The 26,240-nt window shown below is 48.1% G+C and overlaps 2 protein-coding genes across 8 annotated transcripts in view; one reads left to right on the forward strand and one right to left on the reverse strand.

Annotated features, from left to right (window-relative positions):
* Positions 1 to 5,570, forward strand: part of Sctr (secretin receptor) — a 67,350-nt gene extending 61,780 nt beyond the window's left edge. For 6 of the 7 annotated variants that reach the window (XM_047545878.1, XM_047545884.1, XM_047545882.1 and 3 more), the window contains 3 exons: positions 3,737 to 3,778; positions 4,632 to 4,719; positions 4,821 to 5,570. In XM_047545878.1, coding sequence (XP_047401834.1) covers positions 3,737 to 3,778; positions 4,632 to 4,719; positions 4,821 to 5,068 — 378 coding nt within the window. In that variant the 3' untranslated portion in view covers positions 5,069 to 5,570. The remainder of the gene's footprint in view (positions 1 to 3,736; positions 3,779 to 4,631; positions 4,720 to 4,820) is intronic. The other variant, XM_047545879.1, reaches the window with a different exon arrangement.
* Positions 5,571 to 6,775: 1,205 nt separating this feature from the next.
* Positions 6,776 to 13,738, reverse strand: Tmem37 (transmembrane protein 37). Its single transcript, XM_047545885.1, has 2 exons — positions 13,603 to 13,738; positions 6,776 to 8,450 (listed from the first exon to the last, which is right to left on the reverse strand). The coding sequence occupies exons 1-2, from the start codon at positions 13,621 to 13,623 to the stop codon at positions 7,878 to 7,880; spliced, it is 594 nt and encodes a 197-aa protein (XP_047401841.1). The 5' UTR covers positions 13,624 to 13,738; the 3' UTR covers positions 6,776 to 7,877.
* Positions 13,739 to 26,240: the final 12,502 nt, after the last annotated feature.

Below are 26,240 nucleotides of genomic sequence, written 5' to 3' on the forward strand. Positions count from 1 at the left end.
GGATGACTGCAAACAGAGCTGTCAGTGGCAGAGTGCTTGCCTAGCAGCATGAGGCCCTGGGTTTCATCCCCAGCACAGAGAGAGAGAGAGAGAGAGAGAGAGAGAGAGAGAGAGAGAGAGAGAGGAGGGTAGGGGGAGAGGGAGAGAAAGAGACAGAGACAGAGACACAGAGAGACAGAGAAAGAGTAAAGCAAACCAATAGCCCAGAGAAGTGTAGTGATTATAGGTTCTAGGGCTTGCAAGAAAATCCTCACATTGGGTTTTCCTAAAGGAGTTAGGCCATTATGTCTAGCATAGCCTTCACCATCGCACATATCCACCTCATCCCTGGGGTTCCATTCTAGGCAGACGTGGCCAGGGTTCGTTAGCACTTACAGGTCCCAGGGAGGACATACCACTGGGAGCATACCGTTGCCTTCCCTGTGCCTTCAGACCCCACCCCAGGGTGTCCCCTCTGCCTCTTCTGAGCAGCAACTCTGCCTAGAGCCCCTGTCAATGTCCTTGACCTCCAGAGAACCAAGCTACTGGTGTAGAAGCCTCCTGGCTAGGGAGCTTTCACCACCACTGCTCTGGTAACATCTCGGGAAGTTGGCTCCCGTGCCCCAATTCAGCAGCGGACAGACTTAAGATCCACTGGGGTAGAAGGACTTGATCTGGCTCTCAAAAGTGGGTGGTGACCATGTGGAGACCCAGATCCGCCTCACCACACGGATGACACACCACCTGTCCCTCAGAGTTGGGCTGTAGACTACCCACGCAAAAGCCACTCAGCTTCTCTACTGGAAAATGTCCAAGAGAAATCCCAAAGCACTTTCCTGATGTTCCCACAGAAATTCTTATGAAGAACTGTAATTTGTAAGTACAGTATGTATATATCCTTATGTGTATGCAGATATGTAAACAAAATACATATATGTATACATCTATGAAAATTTCTTCCATATACAAAAGTAAAGAGAATAGACTGAACCTTAATGCATCTGTCCTGCAACTCAGCAATATCTATTTGTGGCCTTTCTTATTTTACTTCTATTTTTCCAGATACATCTCTCTCTCTGTCTCTTTTTTTTTTTTTTTTTTTTTCTTTGAGATTGGATCTTGCTAAGCTGCCAGGCTGGCCTTTGTAATTGTGACCCTCCTGTGTCAGCCTCTCAAGTCATTGGGATTACAAGTGTGATATACTGTGCCTGGTTATGCCCCCATCTTTTTAAGTAAATCTAAGGCATCGTTTTGTTTTATTTTGTTCCTGCCCCCGTGGTACTGGGGATTGAACCCAGGGGAGCTCTACCACTGAACTACATTCCTAACCCTTTTGGTTTTTATTTTTCATTTTCTAACAGGTCTTTGCTAAGGTGCCCAGGCTGGCCTTGAACTTGCAATCCCCTCATCCTCCTGAGTAGCTGGGGTTATAGGCATGTGCCGCCGTGCTGGGCTGACATCATGTTATTTCACCTGTGAACATTTTAATATGTATTTCTAAAAGAGCTTAGAGAACATACACAACCACACCACCATTATCCCTGTCATATACTTATTAAAACTAAATGCATTAACTTTTTGATTGTATAAATAATTCTTGCTTATTGTAGATAATTTGGAAAATAACAAAAAGTAAAAATGAAAATCAAAGAAGAAAAAGGTCTGAGGATGTTGCTAGGCCCTGAGTTCTATCTCCAGCACTGCAAAAGAAAAAAAAAAAAAAGACCATTGCTTCATGTCATTAAACTTCTGCATAATCTTCATCGTTAATGATTGCATAATAACTGAAATTTAGTAAACTTACTGGCATGTGTGAGGCCTGCCCCATCTACACTGGGGCACAGCTAACTTTTCTTCACCCAGAACTCCTGCCCTTCCCTTAAAAGTGAAAATGTATCTTTGGACTCAGGGCAGGTGAGTTCTGGGTGGCCCTGGGTCTATGGGACAGGCAGCAGCTTACCTAGACCACCAGCTCTGGGCCAAGCACGCACAGTTTATCTTGCTGGAATGCCTCTCTGACCAGGTTCCCTTACCTGTAAAGTGGGGGTCCTCCTACCTCCCGCCCAGGTCTTTAGTGAAGATTGGATGAAGAACCACGGAATCCCACAGTTACTCAGGGCAAGCTGGCTCCAAATCCAGGTCCAATTACTACATAGCCTGCATTTACGTGCCTTTCCATCCTCTAACCGTGTGTTTAAGCCAGTTCCAACATCTGGCAAGATTCTTGTTTCTTGGGGACTAGGGATTGAACCCAAGGGCTCTTTACCACTGAGTTGCATCCCTAGTCTTTTTTACTTTTTATTTTGAGACAGGGTCTTGCTAAATTGCCGGATGGCCTCAAATTTGCAATCTTCCTGCCTCAGCCTCCTGAGAAGTTGGGATTATGGGCGTGCACTACGGCACCCAGCTGTAGGGATCTACTGTTCCATTACCCCAGACCTGGGACACAAGGCTCAGTTGATTCTAATGTGCTCCCAAATTTGGAAACCATAGCCCTGAGTAAGCATTCCTGCCATTCTGTGAGATGGGCAGCAGCTCTGGGCCAAGCACGGAGTTCCAGCCTTGCTGTTTTTGCAGCAGTGATTGATGCCTGACATTCTAAAGCAAACTCGTGTAGTTTTGTCACTAACTCATTAAAATGCCAATATCTCAGGACTGGGCATGTAGCTCAGTGGTAGAGCATATGCTTACAAATGCTTAGCATGCATGTGGATTCAATCCCCAGGGCGCACACACACACACACACACACACACATACCAATACCCCTGAGGAGTCATATATATTAAACCCATCACAGAGGGGCTATGTCATCACCTTTGGGGGCATTACCAATGCAGTAACTGGCTAAGGACAGGCCTGGGTGGGAAGAGGGCTGAAAGTGAGCCTCTACGTCTCTTATGAGGGAAGGAAGAGCCCTATCGGGGGTGGGGGGAGAGGCCCCTAAGGAAGGGCAGGCTGGCCGAGGTGGAGTCCTGAGAGGAGGTGAGCAGGGCATACCCTCCCCACTTCTGGCTCTCTGGGCCTCTTTGACTTGACGCAGGCACCCCAGACTGGAGTCCCTACTCTGGCAGAGCTCCAAGAACATCATCAGCTCCAAATGCCAGGGCAGGAGGGTCTAGAAAGGCCCAGACCTCCCTGGCCAGGGAACACAAATCCCTGACTCTGGAGATGCACCCGTCTGTCTACTAGGCCAGAGGCCAAGTCCTGCTGTTGGCTGGCCTGGGCCTGTACATAGTTTGTTCCAAACACATATTTGTTCTTCAACGTGAATTAATCCTCCAGGTTTCATTGTCTCCAGATTCCTAGCTTAGCTTGGAAATAGACCACACTGAGTCCAGGGTCTCCCACTGGCCTGGCCCTGACCATTCCCAGTGGGGTGGGGAACATACTTCAGGGCCAGGAGTCCCTGCTGTTCTCAGATGGCACACCTGATTCAGGTGACCATCCTGGTCCCTGCTGGCTAGGTTCAAGTTAGCAACTCCTAAATTACTGTCACTGATACCACATGTGTTTGAGGCACTAGACGTCAGGGACAACAGATGAAAGGGATTCAAAGTCTATGCTGGATGGTGCAGGCACAGGCAGACACACTGCGGGGGCCCAGAAGAGGTGATCCCCCTGAGACACGGGAGATGGGTAAGTGAGCCTGGAGCTGCGGATCAGAGGACTCAGGCTGGAGGTCAGAGGAACGAGGCTAGGCCCTGCTGCCCCTGGCAGATGCTGAGGCCCTGCACTAATGCCTACTCTCTCTGGCAGGGGCTGGTGGTGGCCGTCCTCTACTGTTTCCTCAACGGGGAGGTAAGTCTTCTTGGGTTGTCACTGGATTCCAGTGCACAAGCTACCCGGAGCCAAAGTGGGGAGGAGGGCTATTTGTGGAGGGGTGGGCATGTGGGCCTCAGGGCCAAAGGGCTTGACCAGTCTTAGGAATCTAGGCTAACAAAGAGCAGCGGATTCACCTGCTGGGCATGTTAAAACACTTTCCAGGCCCTGCCCCCTATTCTGGTTCAGCAAAATTAGATTCTGTGGGTCCAGGCTAGGACCTGAGAAGGTGTTCTTTAACAAACACTCCAGAGGATTCTTATCCATGGGCAAGTTTCAAAAACACAGGAGAGTGCAGGCACTCTATAACCCAGGTTCCAGACTGCTCTGCTGCTTGTTCTGTGACTGATCTGGGTCACTACCCATCTCTGGTCTCAGTCTTCTCATAGGTGAAATGGGGACTCAGAAGTGATATCTGCAGCCCAATCCTCCAAGGTCTCAAAATGAGTGTAGACTCCCTGGGGGAGGGCTCTGGTCCTGTAGAGCATTTGGGTCAGGACATGAGGTTCCAGGCACACAAAAGCCACATAATCAATGTGGGTTGAATATGGGTCTGGCACCCAAACAAAGCCTCTCCAGGTTCACTGGACTTGAATGAAAATGACCTCTGATGTTTTCCAAAAGCCAAGCATCAAGCCTAGCCTCAAAGGTCTGGCTGTTCCAGTCAGGGATTATGGGTAGAGTGTCCATGGAGCAATTCCCTGTCTCCCAGGTAAATTCAGAGCTGGGGTGGCTTCATGGGATTAAGCAGCCAGTTGTCTCAGTCGGGGTTCTGGATGTTTGAGTTCTGAAGTTTGGGAAACTAACCACAAGTTCTTTCTTTGGGACATAGTGTAACGAGATGGCAGGTCCAAGAGCCCAGGACAGAGGGAAGCCTCAGTACCTGTGGGACATGGGGCAATGGTCTAAGTGGCCTGCAGGTGAGGGCACAGCAGGACCAGCTGGGCAGGAGTGGCAGCACTGGGTGGAGGCCCTTGCTAGTGAGTTGGGCTCCCCGTACCAGCTGCCCTTCCCTCCACAGCTGATGGCTGGTCTCCGGCAGGTACAGCTAGAAGTTCAGAAGAAGTGGCGGCAGTGGAATCTCCAAGACTTTCCACTGCGTCCTGTGGCCCTCAGTTCCTCCTTCAGCAATGGCACCAGCGGCCCCACTCATGGCACCAAGGGCAGCCCCTCAGAGCAGAGCTGGGGCATCTGCAGGGCCAGTGTCATCTGAGAGGACCGAACGATGTTGACCATGGACAGAGGTTAAAGCAGGTCCTGGAGGGCTGAACACCGCTTTGGGACAGAGCTGTCTTGCCAGCAGACATCCTACGCTCCCCCTGTGGCTACAAACGTCCCTCCCCCAGGCCTGGGATGCCTCAGAACTGAAGTGACTTGGGGTACCATGAGGCAGGGTGAGGGACTGGGACTTGGTCTGTGGTGCTTTTCTGGGAAAAGCAGTTCAGGGGACCAAGAAAGGAGGCAGGGAAATAAATGGTACCTGGGAAGAGATCTGCTCTATTTGTTAGTCTTTTTGTCCTGCAACACAAGAGAAGGGAATATGCCCTGACTGGCTCCCTGGCAGGAAGAGGGGGCTTCCCTGGACCCCAGCTGATTTTTAGAGACAAGCTTAGAGGCTCCGAAAACGAGCAATCCAGGTCCCTGGCCCAAGGCAGATCCTGTCTATCTCCCATTGTAACTCACCTGGCTAGTAGCTCTCACCAGGGCCTTTGGGATAACAATTAATCTGATAAAGTATCAGGAAAGACCGGGTGTGGTGGCGCACACCAGTAATCCCAGTGGCTTGGGAGACTGAGATAGGAGGATCATGAGTTCAAAGTCAGCCTCAGTAATGGCGAGATGCTAAGCAACTCAGTGAGACCCTGTTTCTAAATAAAATACAAAATAGGACCAGGAAGTGTTCAGTGGTTGAGTGTCCCTGAGTTCAATACCTGGTACCCACCCTGGGGAAGCCCCAAGACCCTTGGCCCCTTTTAGTACCCTGACATGGTGTGAGGCTTACCTTTCTGGGTGTGTAAGGGGGAGGCACAGCAGCAAGCTCAGCATGATCCCACTACAGATGATAAACAGATTTACCAAAGCCCTGCACCCTGCCCAAGCTACTCAGCAAGGACACAGCAGTTTGGCCCAAGGCCTTTTACTTCAAATGTGCATGCTCAAGGCTGTCTAAGCTCTTGCCACTCACTCCCAGGCAGCGAAGGGCAGGGTCCTTCTCCCAGCCCCACTAAGTTGGGGATGTTCGTCTCACCCTTTATTCTGGGTCTAGGTTCCCATGAATATATCTGCACTGTCTGCCCCATGTGAGGATGAAAGAGGACAAACTATTGGAACGCTTTTACAAAACAAAGCCTAGTGCTCACAGGAAGTGCATTCTGGGGAGAAGTGGAGACAACTCAGTATAAAGAAAAAAGCATCTTGCTGGGAGGCAAGCAGTTCTAGTTCTGGCTTTGGGTGGCTCTCCTGTCCTCTCCCTGAAGATAAGCAAGCCACCTCAGCACCTTACAGATCACTATAGGTTCCCACTTTCCAGGATAAGATCCAGCCTGTGTGATTGACAAGCTCTGCTCTCTGCAAAACCAACAACCCTCAGGAGGGGTTGGGGCATATATCTCAGCATTAGAGCACTTGCCTAGTATGGACAAAGCCCTAGCACCAGGAAACAAAACAAACAAACTAACAAACAAACAAAAATCCTCTCAGATGATCCCCATGGACTCCCTGCATCTTGATGGCTCAACCTTGGCATCTATAGCCTCTGACTATGCATCTTGCAATATAGGTTTTTAAAAATCACCACAGAAGGATCAGGCTAGTGGTACTCCCCATAGTCCCAGCTACTTAGGAAGGCTGAGATAGAAGGATCACTTGAACCTGTGAGTTGGAGACCAATCTGGGCAACATAGTAAGACCTTGGCTCAAAAAAAAAAAAAAAAAAAAAAAAAAAAAAAAAAAAAAAATCACTAGAGGTAGGTAGGATACATGGCCTGCCCAGGAAGAGACCTGCAGTGACAAGGGAAGGGCAGAGACCAAAAACTCATGCAATTGATAGTCACTAGAATTCACTATGTGGGAGAGGGAAGGGATCAGCCTAGAATAAAATGGGCCACAAGTTCACTTTTTCTGGGCAGATAAAAGAACTGGAAAAGGGGCAACGTGGTGAACAAAAGTACAGATAGATCCCCTTCCTTCCAGCAAGGATGGAAATCTCCACTGGTTCTTGACCCCTTCTCTTCTCCTCATCCCCAGGATGGTGGTTAATCATTACCCAAAGTCTGGCTGTTCTCTTCACCCCCTGTGGAGCCCAGCAGGCCCAGATATGTGCTCTTTGAAATGTGTTCTAGGATCCAAAAATGGTACCCCGAGGCTGCAGACATGCAAGTGTGCACAAGTGCACACACAGGCCTTGGGAAGGACGGCGTGCTCCCCATTTGCTGGTCCCTTCTGCGAGGGCTTGCTCAGGGAAGGATTCTGATGGGAAGAGCCCCCAGAAGGAGCAGCCAGTTTCTAGAAGGTGGGGTTATCCAGGGATTGTGTGGGCCCCACAAGAATAGGGGAGAAATCAAGTCAAATAGTTTGAAAGCCCATTATGTGCAAGATGTTCTAAGGGAAAATACACACAAAGGCCCACTGAACTGGTAGAGAGTCCTAGGCACTGATTTGGTCCCTTAGCTGGAAGAACAATAGATTCTTAGCAACTTCAAGAGTCCAGGCCCCCACAGCCAATACCCTAGCACAGAGTCAATAAAATAGGTGTGAACCATATTTGACTGAGCAGCTAGCCTGGGCACCATTATCAGAATTGCAAACCAAATCTACTCCAGTCCAGGGAATAAAACCCAAGAAAAGAGTTTTAAAATAGTCTTCTTTTAAAATCAATATCTTAATAACTTGACGAAGCCTGTGTAGCAGGTGGCACTGAGGCAGGCTTGCAGACTCATGGCCTCTGGCCCTCCCAACCAGCTGCTAAGAGGCAGCAACTTCAAGGTCATTGTCCCACCCCATCTCTACCAGAGGCCACATGTCAGAAAAGTTCCACGTTGATCACTTTCTTGTAGAACCCAAGGTCCCTGGAGGGGTGCTAGAATTTCCTTGGTTGGTTCTTGGTCTGGGTGATGCTATTAATGTGAAGGCCACTGATGGCATTCAGGAAGAAGAGGAACGAGGCAGTGAATTCACACCAAAACATCAGGGTGAAGCCGGTGAATGTGACCCGATTCCTGAGGAGGATCACAAAACTCAGGAGCCCTCCAGAGGACAGGATGAAAGAGACCAGGAGAAGGAAGGAACCAATGGTCCACTTGCGTCGTGAATGGATGTCCTCACACACCTGGGACACCATGAGGAGCTCCAGGCCAAAGATGGCTGCCACCACAGCCATGGTGCCCGCGCTACGAGCCAGACCCACGCCCACAGCCAGCCCAGGAACATGGGCCTGACTCAGGTCTCTGAGGCAGTGTGGCCAACTCTGGTTGGTAATGGTGCAGAACTGCCACAGCCCAAAGAGGTGGTCCTCAGCCAGGAGCCAGTGCCCATCACAGATGGAGACCGAAGAGAGGACCACAGCCAGGGCGGTGCAGGTGATGATGAGGGTCCGGATGAAGGACTCAAAGAAGGACCGGTGGGGCCTCCTTTGGCCCAACAGCCTCTGGGCCTGGAATACAACACAGGAAGCAGTGAGTCAGGGACAGCCCCATGCTATACCCGCTCTAAATTCTCCAGGGAATACCCTGAACCAGGTTTCCAACTTCCCACAGCCCTGTTTTCTGCTCTGGTCTCATGGAAAACCTGGAATTTTTCCCTGACAGCTTCCACAGCATGGACCCACCTTCACCGGGGGGCCCTTCCCCTTTCAGCCTGTCCTCTCTCCTTCCTTCTAGACCTGTAAGCATTGCCCGTCCAGGTTCACTGGGCACAAGAGTACCTTACCATTCTTCCTTTCACCATCACTACAATGAATCCAAAATGGTTGGTAAACCCTGCTCAGTTCTGAACTCAGGAAACCTGTCTTTCCTGGCTCCCGTGACCTTGAGCATACAGTCTGCTTCAGTCTTTCTGTACACAAAACAGGAACACTGCTTGTCATGGCTATGGGGTTATACGAAGCTCAGAGACATTAGCATATGATTCCATAAGATTGTTTCTCTTCCCAGTATACATCCGGTTTTAGTCCACCCATACCCACCAGGCTCTGCACTTTCTGTTTGGTTCAGCCTCCATGTTATTATCTTGCTATCCTGAGTACTGCAAGTGGTGTTTACTTACACCTTGCCCTTTTAACCTTGCTCAACCTGTACCCTACTCAGAGGGGGCCAATGTCTGTTCTAGCAGCTTCTAGGCATGGGGTGGCCACTGCAGCTCTTGGCCACTGGTCTCCGAATTGGAAGAGTACTTGCCCTACCTCCTCAGCCTCCTGGCAAGTGAGGTAGGTGTCCAGTGAGGTGCCTCACAATCCTGAGTTGCCACCTGAGGCACTGCTCCCAACCACTGACCCACAAAGCAAAAGACAGAACTGTTAGAGAGAGGAAAACTCCTTGCCACAGCCCACAGCCTTCTAAGACCTGCCTGCCTCCCTCTCCAACTTCACCTCCCAGTTGGCTGTCCTTCACCGCCTTGCTCAGGCACCACGACAGCCCTATTTCCATGCCTAGAACGTGCTTCCCTGAGAACTTCTTCCCCCTTTGCCCAACAGGCTGTCTCTAGCTCCCCTGCCCCTTCAGGATGACTCCTGTTATCCATTCTTCAGGTCTATTTAAAGTCACCTCCCCAGGGAGGACTTTCACCCCACCCAACCCCAAGCAGGTCCTCTCCTGGCATTCTCTGCCAGGCACCCTGTTTGCTTCCTTCACCATTCCCACTGTGGTTTGTAGTCACACATTATTGTCTGTCTCACTTGGACACTGTGTCCTCCAGTAGGGCAGGGCCCTTACGTCAAGACACTGCTGTGTGCCCAGGACCTGGCACAGTGTTTGACCTCTGCATTCAGTAGGTACTTCAGGAAGAGCCGTGGGACAGAGAGTCGGGTTTGCAACCACGATCACTTCCATTCAAGGCACCTTTAAAGAGTCTCCTGCCCAGTCATAAATTAAATTACCCCCTTTACAGTGTATATAGAAGCCGGCTACACCCCACTTTGGGAGGTAAGCAAAACAGAGAGCTCACACATGACGGTTGCTGTTAGGAAATCAGGAGAATGGAGAAAGGGGACAATGAGGGTGCCCCATGCCACGTGCAAATGAGACTTCAGTGGCAAGTGTGGGCCAACCTTTCTGTGTAGGATATAATGCAAAGCCTTGCTCCTGGGAGACTGGCCAGAGCCCTCCCAAAACTGTCTGCTAACATGATTCAGACACAGGAGGCAACTCTCACTTCCACCCCAGTGACACAGGAATAGGGATGCAGTGTGCTCTTGGCACTACTGCCTAAGTGGCATCCTATTTTCTTCTTAAACCTGGGAGGTTGGTACAGTAGAAAGTTTCATGCAGAAGGCAGGTGACTTGCCCAGCATCGCTCACTTACATCATAATAATGTGTATTACAGTCGCCCAGGCAATTGCAGAGCAGGCAGGAGGTAGAATGCATTCAGCCAACAGATATTGATTTGGGCCTCTGTGCTGAAGGCTTGATATTACTGATCAGAAAAAAGGGTTTGAGTGCAGAGGGATGCCCAAAGGGCAGCACCAGAACTAGGACCAGCACCTCCACTCAGGTCTCAGGGTGTGCAGAGAACACTCAGTAGGAGTGTGCACTGTGGTTCTCAAACCATGTCCCCGGGCTTCCAGGCACTAAAGCAGGGTGGTAGGGGAGGCTGAGCAAGCCGAGTCTGGATCCCCTTCCTAACTTGAACTGAAATACATCCACTCCCTGCTTTTTTTGAGGGCATAGCAATCTGCACTGCATTTTATTAGGGAATAAAAGAGAGGACCTACTTGTACGAAACAAACCAAAGGAAAGTATGTCTACACAACAAACCAGTAGAGGCATTTGTACTTGGCAATTTCTTAACCTCTTTGGTCCTTGTTTTCTCATCTATCAAGTGAAGCTGGTGACACCTGCAGGTCAGCAGCGGCCATGAAGGCATCTGGCAAGCTTACAAAATCCCTAGTGATTAATATGGTCAGAGGATGGGAGAACCCCGGGTACACAGAACAGGTCACGTGACCATGGGACCCAGAAGCCTTTGACCCTAGACATGGGTCTGGAAAACAGGCACGTCCTGTCTCCTCCTCAGCCCCACCTGTCCTGGGCCCAGACTGGACTTTAATCTCCAGGCTCTAAGTCACCACAATGGGATCTGGAGAGAGGACAACTGATCTCATTTCATCTTTCCCTCCTCCTGCCCCAAAGCAGGGCTTCATTTAAACTCTGACCATTAAAAATCCCAAGGACTGGGCTGGGCTGTAGCTCGGTGGTAGAACACTTGCCCAGCATGTGTAAGTTCCTGCATTCCATCCCTGGGGGTGGGGAGTTGTGGTGGGGACTTTCAAAGATTAAATGAGATCAAAAGATGCGTAGCAAATGGGCAGCTCTCTGTTTTGGGGAGTGATTTATAATATTCCCTACAATAACACATATTGGAGTCTTCGTTCAAAACAGAGCACCTCACCCCGATGTTGCTGTCACCTCTGCCAGTTTTCAAGGATCCAGGGCCTGAAATCCTTTCCTGAAGGGCAATCTGACAGCAGCAGCTCAATGGAGGGTTTGTAAAGTGGGGGAGAAGGCAGTGGAGTCCTACCCGCTACCTGCCAGCCCAGCTCCATACCGTACGGCAATCACTTAAAACTCAGGGCCTTTGACTTCTGCTAAAAAAATAAAATAAAATTTAAAAATGTGTGTTGCCTTTTTCATCTGTCACCTTGAATGATTTCTAGTGACCTGTAGAACAGGGTTCCCGTGACATGACTGAGTACAATGCCATGGTTCTGTCCTCCTCCTCTATAACCCAGGGCCTCCCCTGCTCCCCTCAACCAATAGCACCCCTCAAAAGACACCTTAGGCTCCTTCTGCATACTCTCCACACCCCCACAGGACTCCCAGATCTGCTGCCCCTCAGTACCCAATATGCCGGGGCTTGAGTCAGGCCATCGCCACCACCACCACCAATGACCTGAAATTTCTTGCACACCTGCTAGTGAGTCAGTCTGCTTCTATTCCTTTTAGGCCCAGCATGCCACCCGCTCCCTCCCCAGGGCCTTATGATCCAGATCTTGCATTTTAGTTAGGTTATTTGTCTCCTCTCTTTTTCTCTCTGCTTCCTCACCTCTGAACAAAGGTAATACTGCCTACCTCATGTGGGCCAAGTGCTCCTAAGTCAGTCAAGTACCAGGTCAGCCTAGCACTCCTTCCCCTCTGGGAGTCTGTGGCCTCCCCCAGCTCAGAGTAGGGCCGCTTGGCTCGACTGCCTGACTGAGTGCCCTGCCTCTCCCACTCCCCACATCCTCCCCCTTCTCCATAATAGCTCTGTTCTCACCTGGCTCAGTCTTTCTTCCCTCCTCAGCCCCACACAAAGTCCTCCTCCTCCTCTGCCAGCTAACCCTGCCCAAGGCTTTTGCACCTCCTAATTTAGCACTCATTTCCCGATATGATTCCTTGTTTACAAGTCTCTCTCCTCAGCTGGATGGTAAACTCCTTGAGGGGAGAGACCACACCTGGTCCCACCCACCTCACCACCTGTCCCCTTCCTCCTAAGGCTTGTCAATGGAGATGATTCAGGGCATTCCCAAACCCAAGAGGAGGAATTCACTGCAGTGGGTTCCCTGCCCTACCTGAGAAGCAGGGTTTTGGCTAAAAGGGGTTATGGGGTGGCCTGTGGGTCACTGTTCTGTTGGGGAAAGACAGAGGGGACCAATAGTATTTGGAGGCAGGAAGCCCAGAGTTTGAATGTTGATTCTGTCAACTGGCTGGCCATTGTGGGCAGTTTGCTTCTGAGCCTTGGTTATCTCATCTACAAGGGGGCAGGGCCAAGGGCCCGTGGCACTGCACCTGTAGCACCGGCTGCTGGAGTGGTGGGGAGGCACCAAAAGCCTGCAAGTTCCAGATCAGCCTGAGCAACATAGCGAGACCTCCATCTTTAAATAAATAAAACAGAAGGAAGAGTAACACTAACAGTGTTATGAGGATCTGAGCATATTAGTCAATTGGGCTCTAATCATCAGGACTGGACCATAAGGAAGTTCGCCCAGCAGAATTCCCTTTGGAGGGGTAGGAATGTGTAGGTTCTCAGTCAACATAAACATCTTGCACCACTCCAAGGAGAAACTAAGTCTTCAGAGAAGCGGGCCATCCCTTAGCTGGAGCCTTTTCTCTGAGGTGTCTGTCCCTCTGCGAGTTCACCTTACGACCAGCACCCACTGAGGGACCGAGACATCTTTCTAGCTCCAGAAAGTTCTAACTTCCCAAGAAACTTATCCTCCTTTACACAAGGCAAGCTCCACTTTGCAACTCGATTCTGCCCATCCTCCTCGCCTCATTTTTTTAAAAAGTAGAGAGTCCTCCGATGAACCTAACCGACACGTCGCTGGTGACCCCGAAAAGAAGCGGAAAAATTCTCCCCAGACAAGTTCGGTAGTCTCGGGTGCCCGCAGGGCCGCGAGCAGAGGCTTGGCGAGCCCGCGCCGCGAGAGCACCGTTGCGGGACGGACGCCCCAGGTAAGCTTCCCGCGGACCCTCCTGGGGACCCGGCAAGTCTGCAACAGAGGGTGGACACGGCAGGCGCTCGCAACCCCGGGCGGGGCTGGAAGTGGATGCAAACTCCCTTCCTTCTCCCCCCGGCGGGCAGCACCCCTGGCTGGCGGTGCTCCGGCTACCTGCACGGCGATGGCAGTCATGCTGCGCCCGGCCCGCCCCACGCCGACACCTCGCTCCTTCCAGCCGCTGGGCTGCTGCTGCTGCTCTGGCTGCGGCTGCAGCTGCAGGAGAGCCGACCGACCTCTCTACCCCAGCGGGGCGGGGCGGGGCGGGGCGGGGCGGGGCGGGGCCTGTCGTAATTAACACGGGCGGGCTCGGCTGGCCCCGCCTCCCTTCGAGGATCAGGTTACGCTGAGTCAGCCGGGGAGGCCAAGAGGAGTTACAGGGCAGCGGAGGGGAGGACCCCGCATGCAGTGGTGGGGATTCCCTGGGTCCCAAGGAGGAAGATCCGGCACCAGGGACAAAGCTGATCCAGCCGTCAGACTTCGGTCCAGAGTCACTCCTCCTTCGACCCCGAACTTCGGAAAATGGGTTCGCCTGGGCGCCGTTTCCTCGACGGCAGGGACGGCAACAGAAAGGTCCAAGGGTTTGGTTCTAGCCCCAGCTGGTCCAGTCGACCGTCTGGGGAAGGCAGTAGGATTTAGACGAAGAGACAGGGCACCGCGGCTGCCTTCACCACCCGCTGTGTGACCTTGGGCTATTTGTTTAAAGTCGCTGAGCCTCGGTTAATAAGTGAGATAATATATGATAGGTTGGGCTCTTGCAAGGCCCCTGGTGTGAATGGAGTGGAACCTTTTGGGGTAATTCTGCTTGTAGACGGGAGTGTGACTCAGTGGTAGGGCTCTTGCCTAGCACGAGGTCCTGGGTTCGCTCTCCAGCACTGGAAAATTTAAAAAGGAAAAGAGGAGAGGAAGGGGAAGGCAGATATGGGGAAACATTCCCACCCCCAAAAGAGCGGTGGTTGTGGAGGGCCCAGGGCAGCAAATTCCAGCTGGCACCAGCCCTCCCCTTCTGCAGTTGTAGGGAAATACGTGATGGTGATGGGGGTTCCTGCTCAAGGTAAAGCAAGATCCTCCAAATAAATGGTGTACATTCAATTATCTGGATCATTCAGGTAGGCAGACTGTTCCTCAGTGACTTTACCCAGAAACATTTAAAGTGATTGCACTTATCTGTTTTTCCCCAAGAACCATGTGAGAAAAAGGGGAAGTTACAGTTGAGGCATCTCCCACTTAGATGTTCATCCGATTATATCACTGCCCCAGAGATCTGTCCTGGGGCCTGACAGGTGGAACAATGGAGGTCCAGGCACAGGAGAGCCTTGCCCATGGCCCAGTTCAGAGCTGAGTTCTTGTCATCATTTTGCCTCAGCAATCCCAGTGAGCTTGTTCAGATTGTTGGGCCCCTCCTTAGAGTTTCTGACTCTAGGTCTGGGTGAAACTTCTGGTAACACTGATGCTACTGGTTTGGAGGCCAGGCTTTGAGAACCACAGAGCTAAGGCAAAGGGCAGCAACTCAGCCCTTCTCTGCTCTGGTGCCCTCTCTCCATGGTCCCTGCCTGCTTTCTCCCTCGTCAAGGGTTCCAGCATCCAAGTGCTCCTCCCTCTGCAGCTCTGGGGTCTCAAGGAAGGACTCATGTGGGAAAGAAGGACCCATTGGAGGACCCTTCATAAAACCCTATGTTATGGTTTGGATATGACGTGTCCCCCAAAAGCTCACGTGTGAAACTATGCAAGAAGGTTTGGAGAAGTGATTGGGTCATAGACTTAATCTAATCAGTGAATTGATCACTGATGGGAGTGGTAACTGGAGGCAGGTGGGGTGTGGCTGGAGAAAGTGACTCATTGGGGGTGTGGCTATTGGGTATATATTTTGTATCTGGATAGTGGAGTCTCTCTGCTTTCTGGTCATCTTGTGAGCTGCTTCCCTCTGCCACTCTCTTTCACCATGATATCTGGCCTCACCTTGATGTCCAAGGACTGAGACTTCTGAAACCATGAGCCCTAAATGAATCTTTCCTCCTCTACAGTTGTTCTGGTTGGATCTTTCAGTTGCAGCAGCGAGAAAGCTGACGAAAACACCCTAGAATGCTCTGTAAGTGAGACCTTCAGGTTGCAGTACTTCACCTGATTGGGAGGCAGTGCCTGGAGTGAAAATCCAAAGAAACTGTCAGGTTAGGCAATCTGCACCCCTTTGTGTGTGTGTGCATGTGCACACACACACACACACACACACACACACTTCTAAAATTTTGTGTGTGGTTGAGTGTGTTTGGCAATAGACTTTTATGCTTTGTAAGTAAGAAAAGTCTTGAATCAGTAGAATGTGGAGCAACATGTCTTGTCAGCAAGATGGTTGGAGAAGCAGAAATGACTTAGGAATCATGAGGAAGTAACTGCTCAGTGCACATCATGTTATGCCCATTAGAAGGCTGGAGACCATGTTCCTGCTGAGATCTGAAGACCCTTGCACTTGGGGCAGAGCTAGGGAAGGCAGCATCAGACTCCCTGTCACTGGTGAGACAGCCAGAGAGGCCAGTAATGGCCTCATCACAGGAATGTCCAAGAGGCAAGAGGGTCAGTGTGATGGGGGCTGGGCCATGGCAGGGGCAGAGGTGGGGGCAGGATGACAGGGTGAGCCGCTAGGTGTTAAAGCCAGAAAGAGCCTGGGTGTGAATGGTGGGCTCTGGGACAGTGTGGAGCCTGCCACTTTTTATTTTTCTCTGCCTTTTCTCCACACAATGTAACCAATTCAACCAGTCCCTGCCCAACTCCAGCCTGATGAGGGCTGGGGAAGGAGGAATGGCAGAAAGGTAGGAAATGTCCCCACCCAACCTCTCTGACCACATTTGTCTGAGAAGGACCCAGGCAGGTTCCTTAAAGTTCCCAAGATAAGGGCAGGGACATGCTCTGTTCAGTGGATCAAGAAGTGCTAGATCTATTGGTCAAGCCAACAGTCTCTTACCTTTGGGCCTTTGGATGTGCAGCTTCCTCTGCCTGAAAAGTTCTTCCTTAAGATATTTACATCTGGACTGGGGTTGTAGCTTGGTGGCAGAGCACTTGCCTTGCATGCATAAGGCCCTGGGTTCAATCTCCAGCATTATAAGAAAAAGAAAAAAAGATATGTACTCTAAGACTCACCACTCAAGTTCTGGGCTCAGATGTCACCTTCTCAGGGAAGCCTATCTTGACCACCAGTTCTAAAATGACCCCCTTGCCAGGTGTAGTGTCACACCCTTGTAATCCCAGCTACTCAGGAGTCTGTGGCAGGAGGATCACAGGTTCAAGGTCAGTCTCCACAACACAGTGTGATACCTTATCTGTAAAGATTTCTTGAAAAGAGCTGGGAGTGTAGCCCAGTGTGAAGCATCCCTAGGTTCAATCCCCAGTACCACAAACAAACAGAAAAACCCCAAAGATCAAAAAACAACTCCCTCCCTTCTCTTCTCCTCCCCCTTATCACCACCATACCCCTATCCCTCCATAGTACAAGCTCTATCAAAGAACAAAAGTACAACAGTTTATTTTAATGATCTTATTTTCCATTCCAGAATTGGGCAACACTTCATTCCACAATATGGAACATGCATTCCAATGAACTGGGCAGAGAAGTTTGGTTTTATAGACAGAAGAGGGCTTGAAGAAAGCAAAAACACACCAAAAAACAGAAGGCCATTTCAATTTCTTTCCCTGAAAAGTGGGGATGGAGACAGGGAACAGAAGAAAAATAAGTGATTGGTTAACATCAGATTACCTTTCATCATCATAACAACTGAATTTGACCTGTTTGGGAAATTTAACTGTAATTTCTCTTAATCCTTTTTTCTGGGAAAGTCAGATAAACAGCTCAGTTTTGGCTGGGTGGTATAGAACTTTAGCATAAGTGACTCCATTCTGATTTTTAGTCTGGTCTGTTGGATCCCAGTGTAGGAGCTTAGTTTAAAACACCGTCTTCTGTAATTTTTAATTAATTAATTAATTAAAAAAATTTTTTTAGTTGTAGATGGACGCCTTTATTTTATTTATTTTTTATGTGGTACTGAGGATCAAACCCAGTGCTTCACATATGCTAGGCAAGCATTCTATGAACTGAGCTATATCCCCAGCCCCTAATTTATTTTTGAGATGGAATCTCGCTATATTCTTGGGCTGGTATCCAACTCATGGCCATAAGCAATCCTCTCCCTATAACCTCCAAATAGCTGGGCCTACAGGCATATGCCACTATGCCTAGCTCTAATTTTTATTTAACAGCTCCAAGAGGCTAAAGACTTTGTCATGTTCCCTGGTATATCTGTGGTGCTTACAACAGAGCCACGCATACAGCAGGTGCTTAATAAATATTCACTGAATAAATAGATGCACTGATTAATCAGTTTCACTGTACTCACCACCATCCTGGCCAATGAGGGACAAAAAAGGAAAAGGCCAAGTTCCTGTCAATGATAAGAGGGCTTGGATTTGAGCATAAAATTCTGCCTCCCCTTCATTTCTGCTCCCTTCCTAACCACTCTAGTTCAGGCCCCACATCTTCTGACTCCCCCTTCCTCACAGTCCTCTTTGACTCCATCCTCCTCTGTGCCCCTCCAACTGTTCAGCTGCAGCCCACTGCAGACCTCATTGTCTCTAACCCGGGTGCCTGTGTGACAGTCTCTACTCTCACCAATACTGTCCCTTCGTATCTTCTCTTTCCCAAAGACCCAAGAGGCAGGAGGGACCTGGCCTCTGCCCAGACCTCCTCCCCATCTCTGTCCATAGCTCTCCACCACTGGTCTCCAGCTGTACCTGCGGGCTCAGGCCCTGGGTAGACTTTCTGCCCCGTCTCAGGCTTCTGTGTAGCAGTCTTTCCCTGGGTGTCTATAGAGCCCCTTTAGGGTCCACCTTGACTTCTCCAACCAGAGTGGCACCCCACCACTCACATACACACAGATACAGTCGTCACTCTCTCTTACCTTTGTATATCTTTTTATTTTCTTTGTGGTGCTAGGGATTGAAACCAGTGTTTTGCACATGCCGGGCAAGCTATCTACCACAGAGTTATACTCCCAGCCTACCTGTTGTCAAAAGTTCGGTCCTTGTCCCCAATGCCAATCCAATAACAAGGACATGGTTTTGAGAAAAAGGAAAAAGAAGTTTTATTGCTTTGCTAGCAAAGGAGAAACACAGGGGACTCCTATCCCAGAGACTGTGATTCTGCCCATCAGCAGGAACAGGGGACTTTTAAAGAGGTGATTCAAAGGCTACATTCTGCATGTTGGAGTTGTAAATTTGGGAGCTAGTCATTTCTGAAATCTGCTGATGCCATCCCCAAAGTCTGGATTACTTGTTCCTGTGGTGGCTGTGTACTCAGGGACAGATAAATCTGCCTAAGATGGGGAAGAAAGGTAATCTTGTTTCCTCTGAGATTAGGGAAGGGGAGAGATTGGGTAGGAGCAGGGAGAGAGGAAGAGAAAGAAACATGTTCATTTTAAAAATAAGTGACAGCAGCAAGGGCTATAGTCAAAGCATAAAGGACCACTGTTACATTTTCCCACTGTCAATTTTTTTTTTTTTTTTTTTTTTGGTACCAGGGATTGAATTCAGGGGCCCTGCATTGAATTCATCCCTGGGCCCATTTTGTATTTTATTTAGAAACAGGGTCTCACTGAGTTGCTTAGCACCTCACCATTGCTGAGGCTGGCTTTGAACTCATGATCCTCCTGTCTCAGCCTCCCAAACTGCTGGGATTACAGGCATGTGACACTGAATCTAGCTCCCACTGTCAATTTTTACATTCCATTTCTGTGGAAAAATGGGTGATGATATCTCCAATCTGCTTCCTGCTGAGACAGGGCGAAGATGGGGGAAGTAACCCAAAGTCCTTGTTCTCTTATCAGGTAGTTTGTGGATCGTAAAGGGTATTCAGCATCAGAGCAGTCCAGAGGTCCATAGTGGCAGATGGCAGGTGACTGGACAAAGCATACATAGGGCAGGGATCCTGATAAGACAACAATAAACAAGACAGCAAAGCATGTAAATAATTAGCACAAAAGCAATTAGTATTTCATCCAGTCTCAAAAAACCATGGAGACAGTAACTCATATCAGTGGAAAGCAGATCAAGTTCATCAATGTAGGAGGTTTGGAAGATTTGTAGGTCTATGAAATCAGGCTCAAATTAACTCAGGACAAACTTGTGGCTCTAGTGTCCTTTGTGATTGTTATTATTAGGCACTCCCACACAATAACCCTTCCTTTACAGCCTCCAGTTTTACTTACTTTTTGTAGGGCTGACACAAGTGTACATCTTGTTACATTAAAAAAAAAAAACAAAACAAACAAACAAAAAAAACTTTGTTTTTCCTTTTAAAAGTCCACGTAAGACTATGCTTAAGGCTACACTCTCCTGCCACATGTTTAAGACCAAGTTGGTCAAACTGACCTTGTTCCTGTCTAAAGAGTCACCTGTTGTTCTCTGGGTGCTGGCTGACTTTAGAGGGTAAGACCCAAAATGTTGGCTGCTTTTTCCTGGACACTTTTTACTTCCTTGACTTTGGTCTTCAAGGTTTTCGTTTTACATGTATGGCAGGTCAGTGTACCAGTCTTAAAGTGGGAATAACAGATAAATTAAATATCTATAATTTTACAGTTACCCCTTTCATTTATTGGGGTCAGTATTACTACTGTAAGTCAGCATTATATCCTGTCTGTCCTACAGATGATGGCTTATTATCTCAAATTAACTGAGGTTGTTTTATTAGAATCAGTACCTCTGCAAAACACTAAAGGGCAACAGTTACAAAGTTTACAAGGAAAACATGAAATGAAATGAACACAGCAAAAACATATTTAGTTTGTATAATAGCTATGAACAAAGAAAATGATTTTTATAATCTTAAATCTTAGTTATGTATTATATTCTCTATTTATTTTGAGGACACAGTAATCTTTACAACAAAAGTCCATCTTTTGAACACAACTTTAAGTGAGCTCAAGTCTATCCTATTTCGGACCCATTCTAATATGGAGTTAGATAGAGGCAGAGGTTTATCTCAGGTGAGGTGTGGCTCTTGACCAATAACACAACATTACATCTGAAACACACATCAAAGGCTGAGAGAGCCTTTAACTTTCTTTTTATGGGAAAAAGTGCCAAAATGCTTCCGTGTTTTGAAATGTCACCTTTAAACAGTTAAGGCTCTCCTTATTACCTTCCAAAACATATTTAAATTCCTATTCCAGTGTGAAGAGTAACACAAAATTGTATATAACTTATTAACAACAGGTTACTTTATCCAGCTATAAAACATCAAATGACATGAATAAATACCAACCAAATTTGTTATTTCTATACAAATCCAAGATTACTGCTACAGATAATTTTAGTTTGGAGAACATCAACTCGGTAAAGTGCCCTCCCCTAATCTTTATACTTAACTAAATTTAACTTTTAAAGTACAATTTAGAGCCTATAGTATATGGTAACAATAATCACAGGTCTGTGTGTGTTAATTATAGCCAACATAATCACAAACAAACTTTTTGAGATTTACCTTCTGCAAACCTTCTGTGACTTACTTAGACATTCACAACTTATTTACAACCTTAGTTTTGTCCTCTCTTTCATTTGGACTTTAGCACAAGAATATTACTTTACCAGACAAAATACTTTATCATCCAGAAATGTTTCTTTTACCTTCTAATTTTTGTTACTAAAATATGCTTCCATATCTGTATATTTCTTTTATCTTTCTAGTTTTGAACCCTTTCTTAAATTCATATTCTGAAACAATCATTAGGAATGTTATCTGTGCATTTAATTTATACAATAAATTTCATCCCAGGAGAGGGTTGAACAATTCAGCATATACAAAACTGTGCCTTAATCTTTTTTTCTCCCAGGTTGCATTCAAGGGGTTGGAGCACAGGAAACTTTTGAGCCTGACCTGTCTCCATTATCATTATCACAATGCCACCAACTTCAAGTGAGTTCCCCACTGTCAATTGTACCCAGAAGCTCCTTTTGGACCTTTTTCTTGTACTAGGCATATTGATGTGCAATGGAGGAGGCCCTTTCCATCCTTTTCTTTAGGCTTCCTTAAAGATCCCTTTGCAGAGGCTGCCTACAAAACCTTAGTTTGTCTTTTTCTTTTCTGGGTGCATTGTTTATTCTGCAGTCTCCCCAGGCATTTAGTTTGATGGGATACTGGTGCAGCAAGAATTGCTTAGCCCTAGTGATGAATATCCTCTGGCCAAATGGGGTGTCGTGCTAGATTTTAAAAAGGGAGACCATTCCTGTCCCCAGGTTATAAACTGATAGTTCTGGAACCTACTGCCACATCCTTTGTGGCCAGCAGCCTCCATCCCACAGGGGCAACAGGGGCTGGAAGGCAGGGCAGAGGCCAAGTTCTCTTTGGCCATTTTCCATAGCCCAGGCAGCTTTTCTGTGATTTCTTTTTACAGCTTGGGGCTCGTATTCTTGACCCACAGTGAGATGATCTGCAGCTGCCTGGGGCAGGCTAAGAAACAGGGCTGGGTGTGCCAGCACTGGGTTTAAAAGATTTAGATCTTTTTAACCCTTTCTTCTGATGTCCTGCTATCCTTGCACACCAGAAGTTGGCACCTTCAGCTTAGTTCCTGACTGTTCAGAACCCTTATTATGCAACTGCATAAATGCCGGTACATCAGAATCTCTTCCATATACTATACCCCTGACAGACAAACTTCAATGTAGAGATTGTACAATAATCCAGAAAAACCATTCAAGGGCCAGATTGCAACACAGTAAACTGTCTTTCTCTTAAACAGACTTACACCTATAGGTGATCCATGCAGCCAAGATCCCTCTCTGCTCAAGAAACTACTGGTAAGATCAACACAGCATGACACATGTAACAGATACAAAAAACAGATGAGAAAGGGTCATGGATACCAGGGTTGACAGATGGCAATCTTTAAAACACAAGACCTGCAAGTACAAATTTCTTCCATTCACTTTACCTTTGGTAGACCCACTCCAACTACAAAATTGTATAATAATCCAGAAAGCTATTCAAAGGACAGGTTGTTATAGTAAAACATTATCGTAGGCTTATGCCTGTAGGTAGTTGATCCTTCAACTTACTTTACCTCTGACAGACCAACTCTAATTTCAAGGTAGTACAAAAAAGAAACAGAGAGACAACCAGAGAGGAAACCCAAAAAAGAAACAGAAAGACAACCAGAGAGGAACCCCAAACATGGCCTACAGAATTGACCAGCCTTTAAATTGACCAGCCAAGATCTTAACCAAGAGACTTACCTACAGGATCAATGTAGTATTGGCTATTTATTAAAAGGGGCAGTAACAGATACAAACAAAACAAAAACCCAGTCAGACAACCAGAAGGGAATTCCCAAACCCAAGGCCAACGGACAGATGAGAACCTAGAACAGATCGCAAGGGAGTACATATCCCTAGGCAGTCAAGCCCTGCTTAACCATGACGCCTACACCAGTGGTGCCACGTATGTTCCTACAAAGAGGAACCAGGTATGTGGATTCAAGGGTCTCTGTCTGCACACCAGGGAACTTATCAAATGACCAAAAGTCACGACTTTCCTGAGCTCAGCTTCCTTTTTCTCAAAGTGGACCATTCAGGAGAGAAGGTGGGAGTTCTTTGAAACAAAAGGAGCTTGGGCAGCTGCTGGGATGGTCCCTCAGTCCCTCCCTTTACTCACAGGAACAGCTCCTCTGGTTTCACCCGAGGCAAACTCACCTGTCTCCTAACTCTCCTGCAGTTGGCGCTCAACAAGTGCCAGCACCTTGCATCCTCAGCGTGGAAGTGGGGTTCCTTGGACAGCCAGGGCTGCCCAAGAAAGTTAGAGCAGGGACTTCCCCTGGGTCCCATCTGGGGTGTCAAATTTGTTTCAGAAATCTCTGTACTTGTCCTGGATGCCAATCCAAATAACGAGGACACGGTTTTTGAGGAAAAGGAAAAAGAAGACTTATTGCTTAGCTAGCAAAGGAGAAGCCAGGGACTCCTGTCCCAAAGGCTTTGATTCTGCCCATCAGCAGGAACAGGAGACTTTTTAAAGAGGTGACTCAAAGGCCACATTCCATGTGCTCTCTGTTGGAGTTATAATTCACTTGTTAATTTGGGAGATAGTCATTTCTGAGATCTTCTGGTGACATCCCCAAAGTCTAGATTACTTCATTCCCATGATGGGTGTGTACTCAGGGACAGATAACTCTGCTTAGGATGGGGAAGAGAGGAATTCTGTTTGCCTGAGATTAGGGAGGGGAGAGATTATGGGGAAGCAGGGAGAGAGGAGAAGAAAGAAACACATCCATTTTAAAATGAGTTGCAGTAGCAGAGCAGCAAGACCTGTATTCAAAGCATGCAGTGACCCGCTGTTATACTTCGAGGAGTTGGGAGATGTGATGGGACAAGGGCTCCTGGTCTCAGGACAAGGTGAGACAGACACACTTTGGAAAGCCAGAGGTAATAACGGGAGCCCGCCAGGAGCAGTTCCCTGGGTGGTTTTAGAGCTGAGCCCATTGGTGCTAGGATGACTGTCTTCCCTGTCACCCACCCCTTGTACTCCAGATCTCTCCAACTGTCCCCTGTGTTTGACCCTGAAGAAAGAGCAGTGCACCAGCCTGTGCCCCCCACCACCCCATGTCTCTCTCTCCCAGCCCCCTGCTGTCACCAGCCCGGTTTCTGCTTTTCCCAGCCTCCTCCCCACAGGCTGCTTCCTTGACCTCCGCCAAGGCCTCCTGCCCTTTCCTCCTCTGCTTTGAGCCCCAGACCTGCATTCCTGAGGTCCTCTTCCACCTCCCTGCAGGCACCAGATTGCGACATAGACCTTGTTTACTGCATTCTGCTAGTGCAGCTGGGGGTGGGTGGGTCCCCAAGCTGCCCTGCCCTGCCCTGCCCTGCCCTTTGCTTTCCTCCAGCAGGGCCACAGGTGTGATTTGGACCCTGTGTCTGAGGGAAGAACCTGCCTCAGCCAGCCAGCCCCACTCCTGACTCCCAGCCTCCCATGATGGAGGCTGAGGCTGGAGAACCCGCTGATGAAACCAGCCAGAATGTAGATATCTTTCTGAAGTGTTTTTGTATATCGAAATTTCCCCCTAATGTTTGTTAATATTGTTGTTATTGTTTTTTGAAGGTGCCTCTAAAAAGAGGTGACAGAGCCAGATGTGGTAGTCCTGGCAGCTTGGGAGGCTGAGGCAGGAGGATGACAATTTTGAGGACATTCTGGGTAACCTAGTGAGACCCTGTCTCAAAAAATAGAAGCGGGCTGGGGTTGTGGCTCAGTGTTAGAGTGCTTGCCTGGCATGTGTGAAGCCCTGGGTTTGATCCTCAGCACTGCATAAAAATAAGTAAATAAAAGATCCATCGACAAAAATAAATAAAGTTATAAAAAACAATAAAAGGGACTGAGTATGTAGCTCAGTGTTAGAGCACCCCTGGGTTTAATCCCCAGCAAAACACACACACACACACACACACACACACACACACGCACAATAATAGTAATAACAATAATAATAAAAAGAAGTAATAGGGAGTAGACTTTGAGGGGGGTCTTTCTGTAGGGTCCCCACTTTCACTAGTCCTCCTTGGAGATGGGAGCCCTCCAGGTACCAGGATCTGGGAGGCTCCCAGGCAGACAGACCTTGCACCCCCTCATGGGAGGCATCTATCACTTTTTTCTTTGCAAACTTGGACACAGCACTTATCAGCAAACTCTGGGACTTCTCAAAACAGATGTACCCACGGTTATTTTATAGAGCAAACTGCCAGCTCATCCCTTCCAGGAATGTGTCCATGTTCTTCCCTCAGGGAATCCTGCATGGGTCAAAGTGCCCAGGAAGCAAAATTAGGCTCCAGGAGTTGGTTGGCAAGCACAGAGTGATGGCCGGGGAGTTAAATGGTTTAGACAGGGCTTTGCCTAAGCTCTGAGGAAGCCCAGGAAATACTGCACCACTCAATTTGTCAGATTTGATGTTTACAAGGAAAACAGGCTGGGTCAAAGGATCCATGGGGGGAGGAAAGGGAGACAGGGGTCTGCAGGGAATTCACTGGAAGAAGGCTGGCTTCCCAGGAGGGTGGGAGGCAGCCTCCTGGCCTCCAGCTAGTAGCGCCAGAGTCTTCCTGCTGGTTACCTACTGTCTTCAGATTTTAGGTGTGATTTCTTAGTGTTTTTGTTTTCTGGTGCTGGGGATCTACTACTGAGATACACCCCTATCCTTTTTATTTTTATTTCACTTACCTATTTATTTTTGTCGTGCTAGAGATGCAGGACCTCACACATGCTAAGCATGTGCTTTATAGCTGAGCTGTACTCCCAGCTTTGGAGCTCGTTTGTTTTATTATGTGAAGTCAGATTTCCCCCCTCTTAAATTGCCAATCTGTTAGCCCAAAGTAATTTATTCTTATTTTACTTTATTTCTTTTTGGTGCTGGGGATGGAACCTAGGCCTAGGGCATGCCAGGCAAGCATTCTATCACTGAGCCACATCCCACCCCAAATTCTTTTTTTTTTATTTTTTTTATTGGTTCTTTTTAGTTATACATGACAGTAGCATCCATTTTGATATAATTATATAAGCATGGAATATATCTTATTCTAATTAGGGCTCCTGTCTTCTGGATGTACAAGAGGTTGAGATTCTCTGTGGTATATTCATATATGTACATAGGAAAGTTATGTCAGATTCACTCCACTATCTTTCCTTTTCCTATCCTCCCTCCCTTCCCTTCATTCCTTTTTGTCTAATATACTGAATTTCT

Source organism: Sciurus carolinensis, chromosome 3 (assembly GCF_902686445.1).
Source record: "Sciurus carolinensis chromosome 3, mSciCar1.2, whole genome shotgun sequence".
NCBI classification, from domain to species: domain Eukaryota; kingdom Metazoa; phylum Chordata; class Mammalia; order Rodentia; family Sciuridae; genus Sciurus; species Sciurus carolinensis.

Bases quoted from the DNA above. Each gene is read 5' to 3' on its own strand.
- Tmem37 (XM_047545885.1), bottom strand. From the start codon at position 13,623: ATGACTGCCATCGCCGTGCAG. The intron at 8,451-13,602 runs GTAGCCGGAGCA...GTTGTATTCCAG, and splicing joins TGACTGCCATCGCCGTGCAG to GCCCAGAGGCTGTTGGGCCA.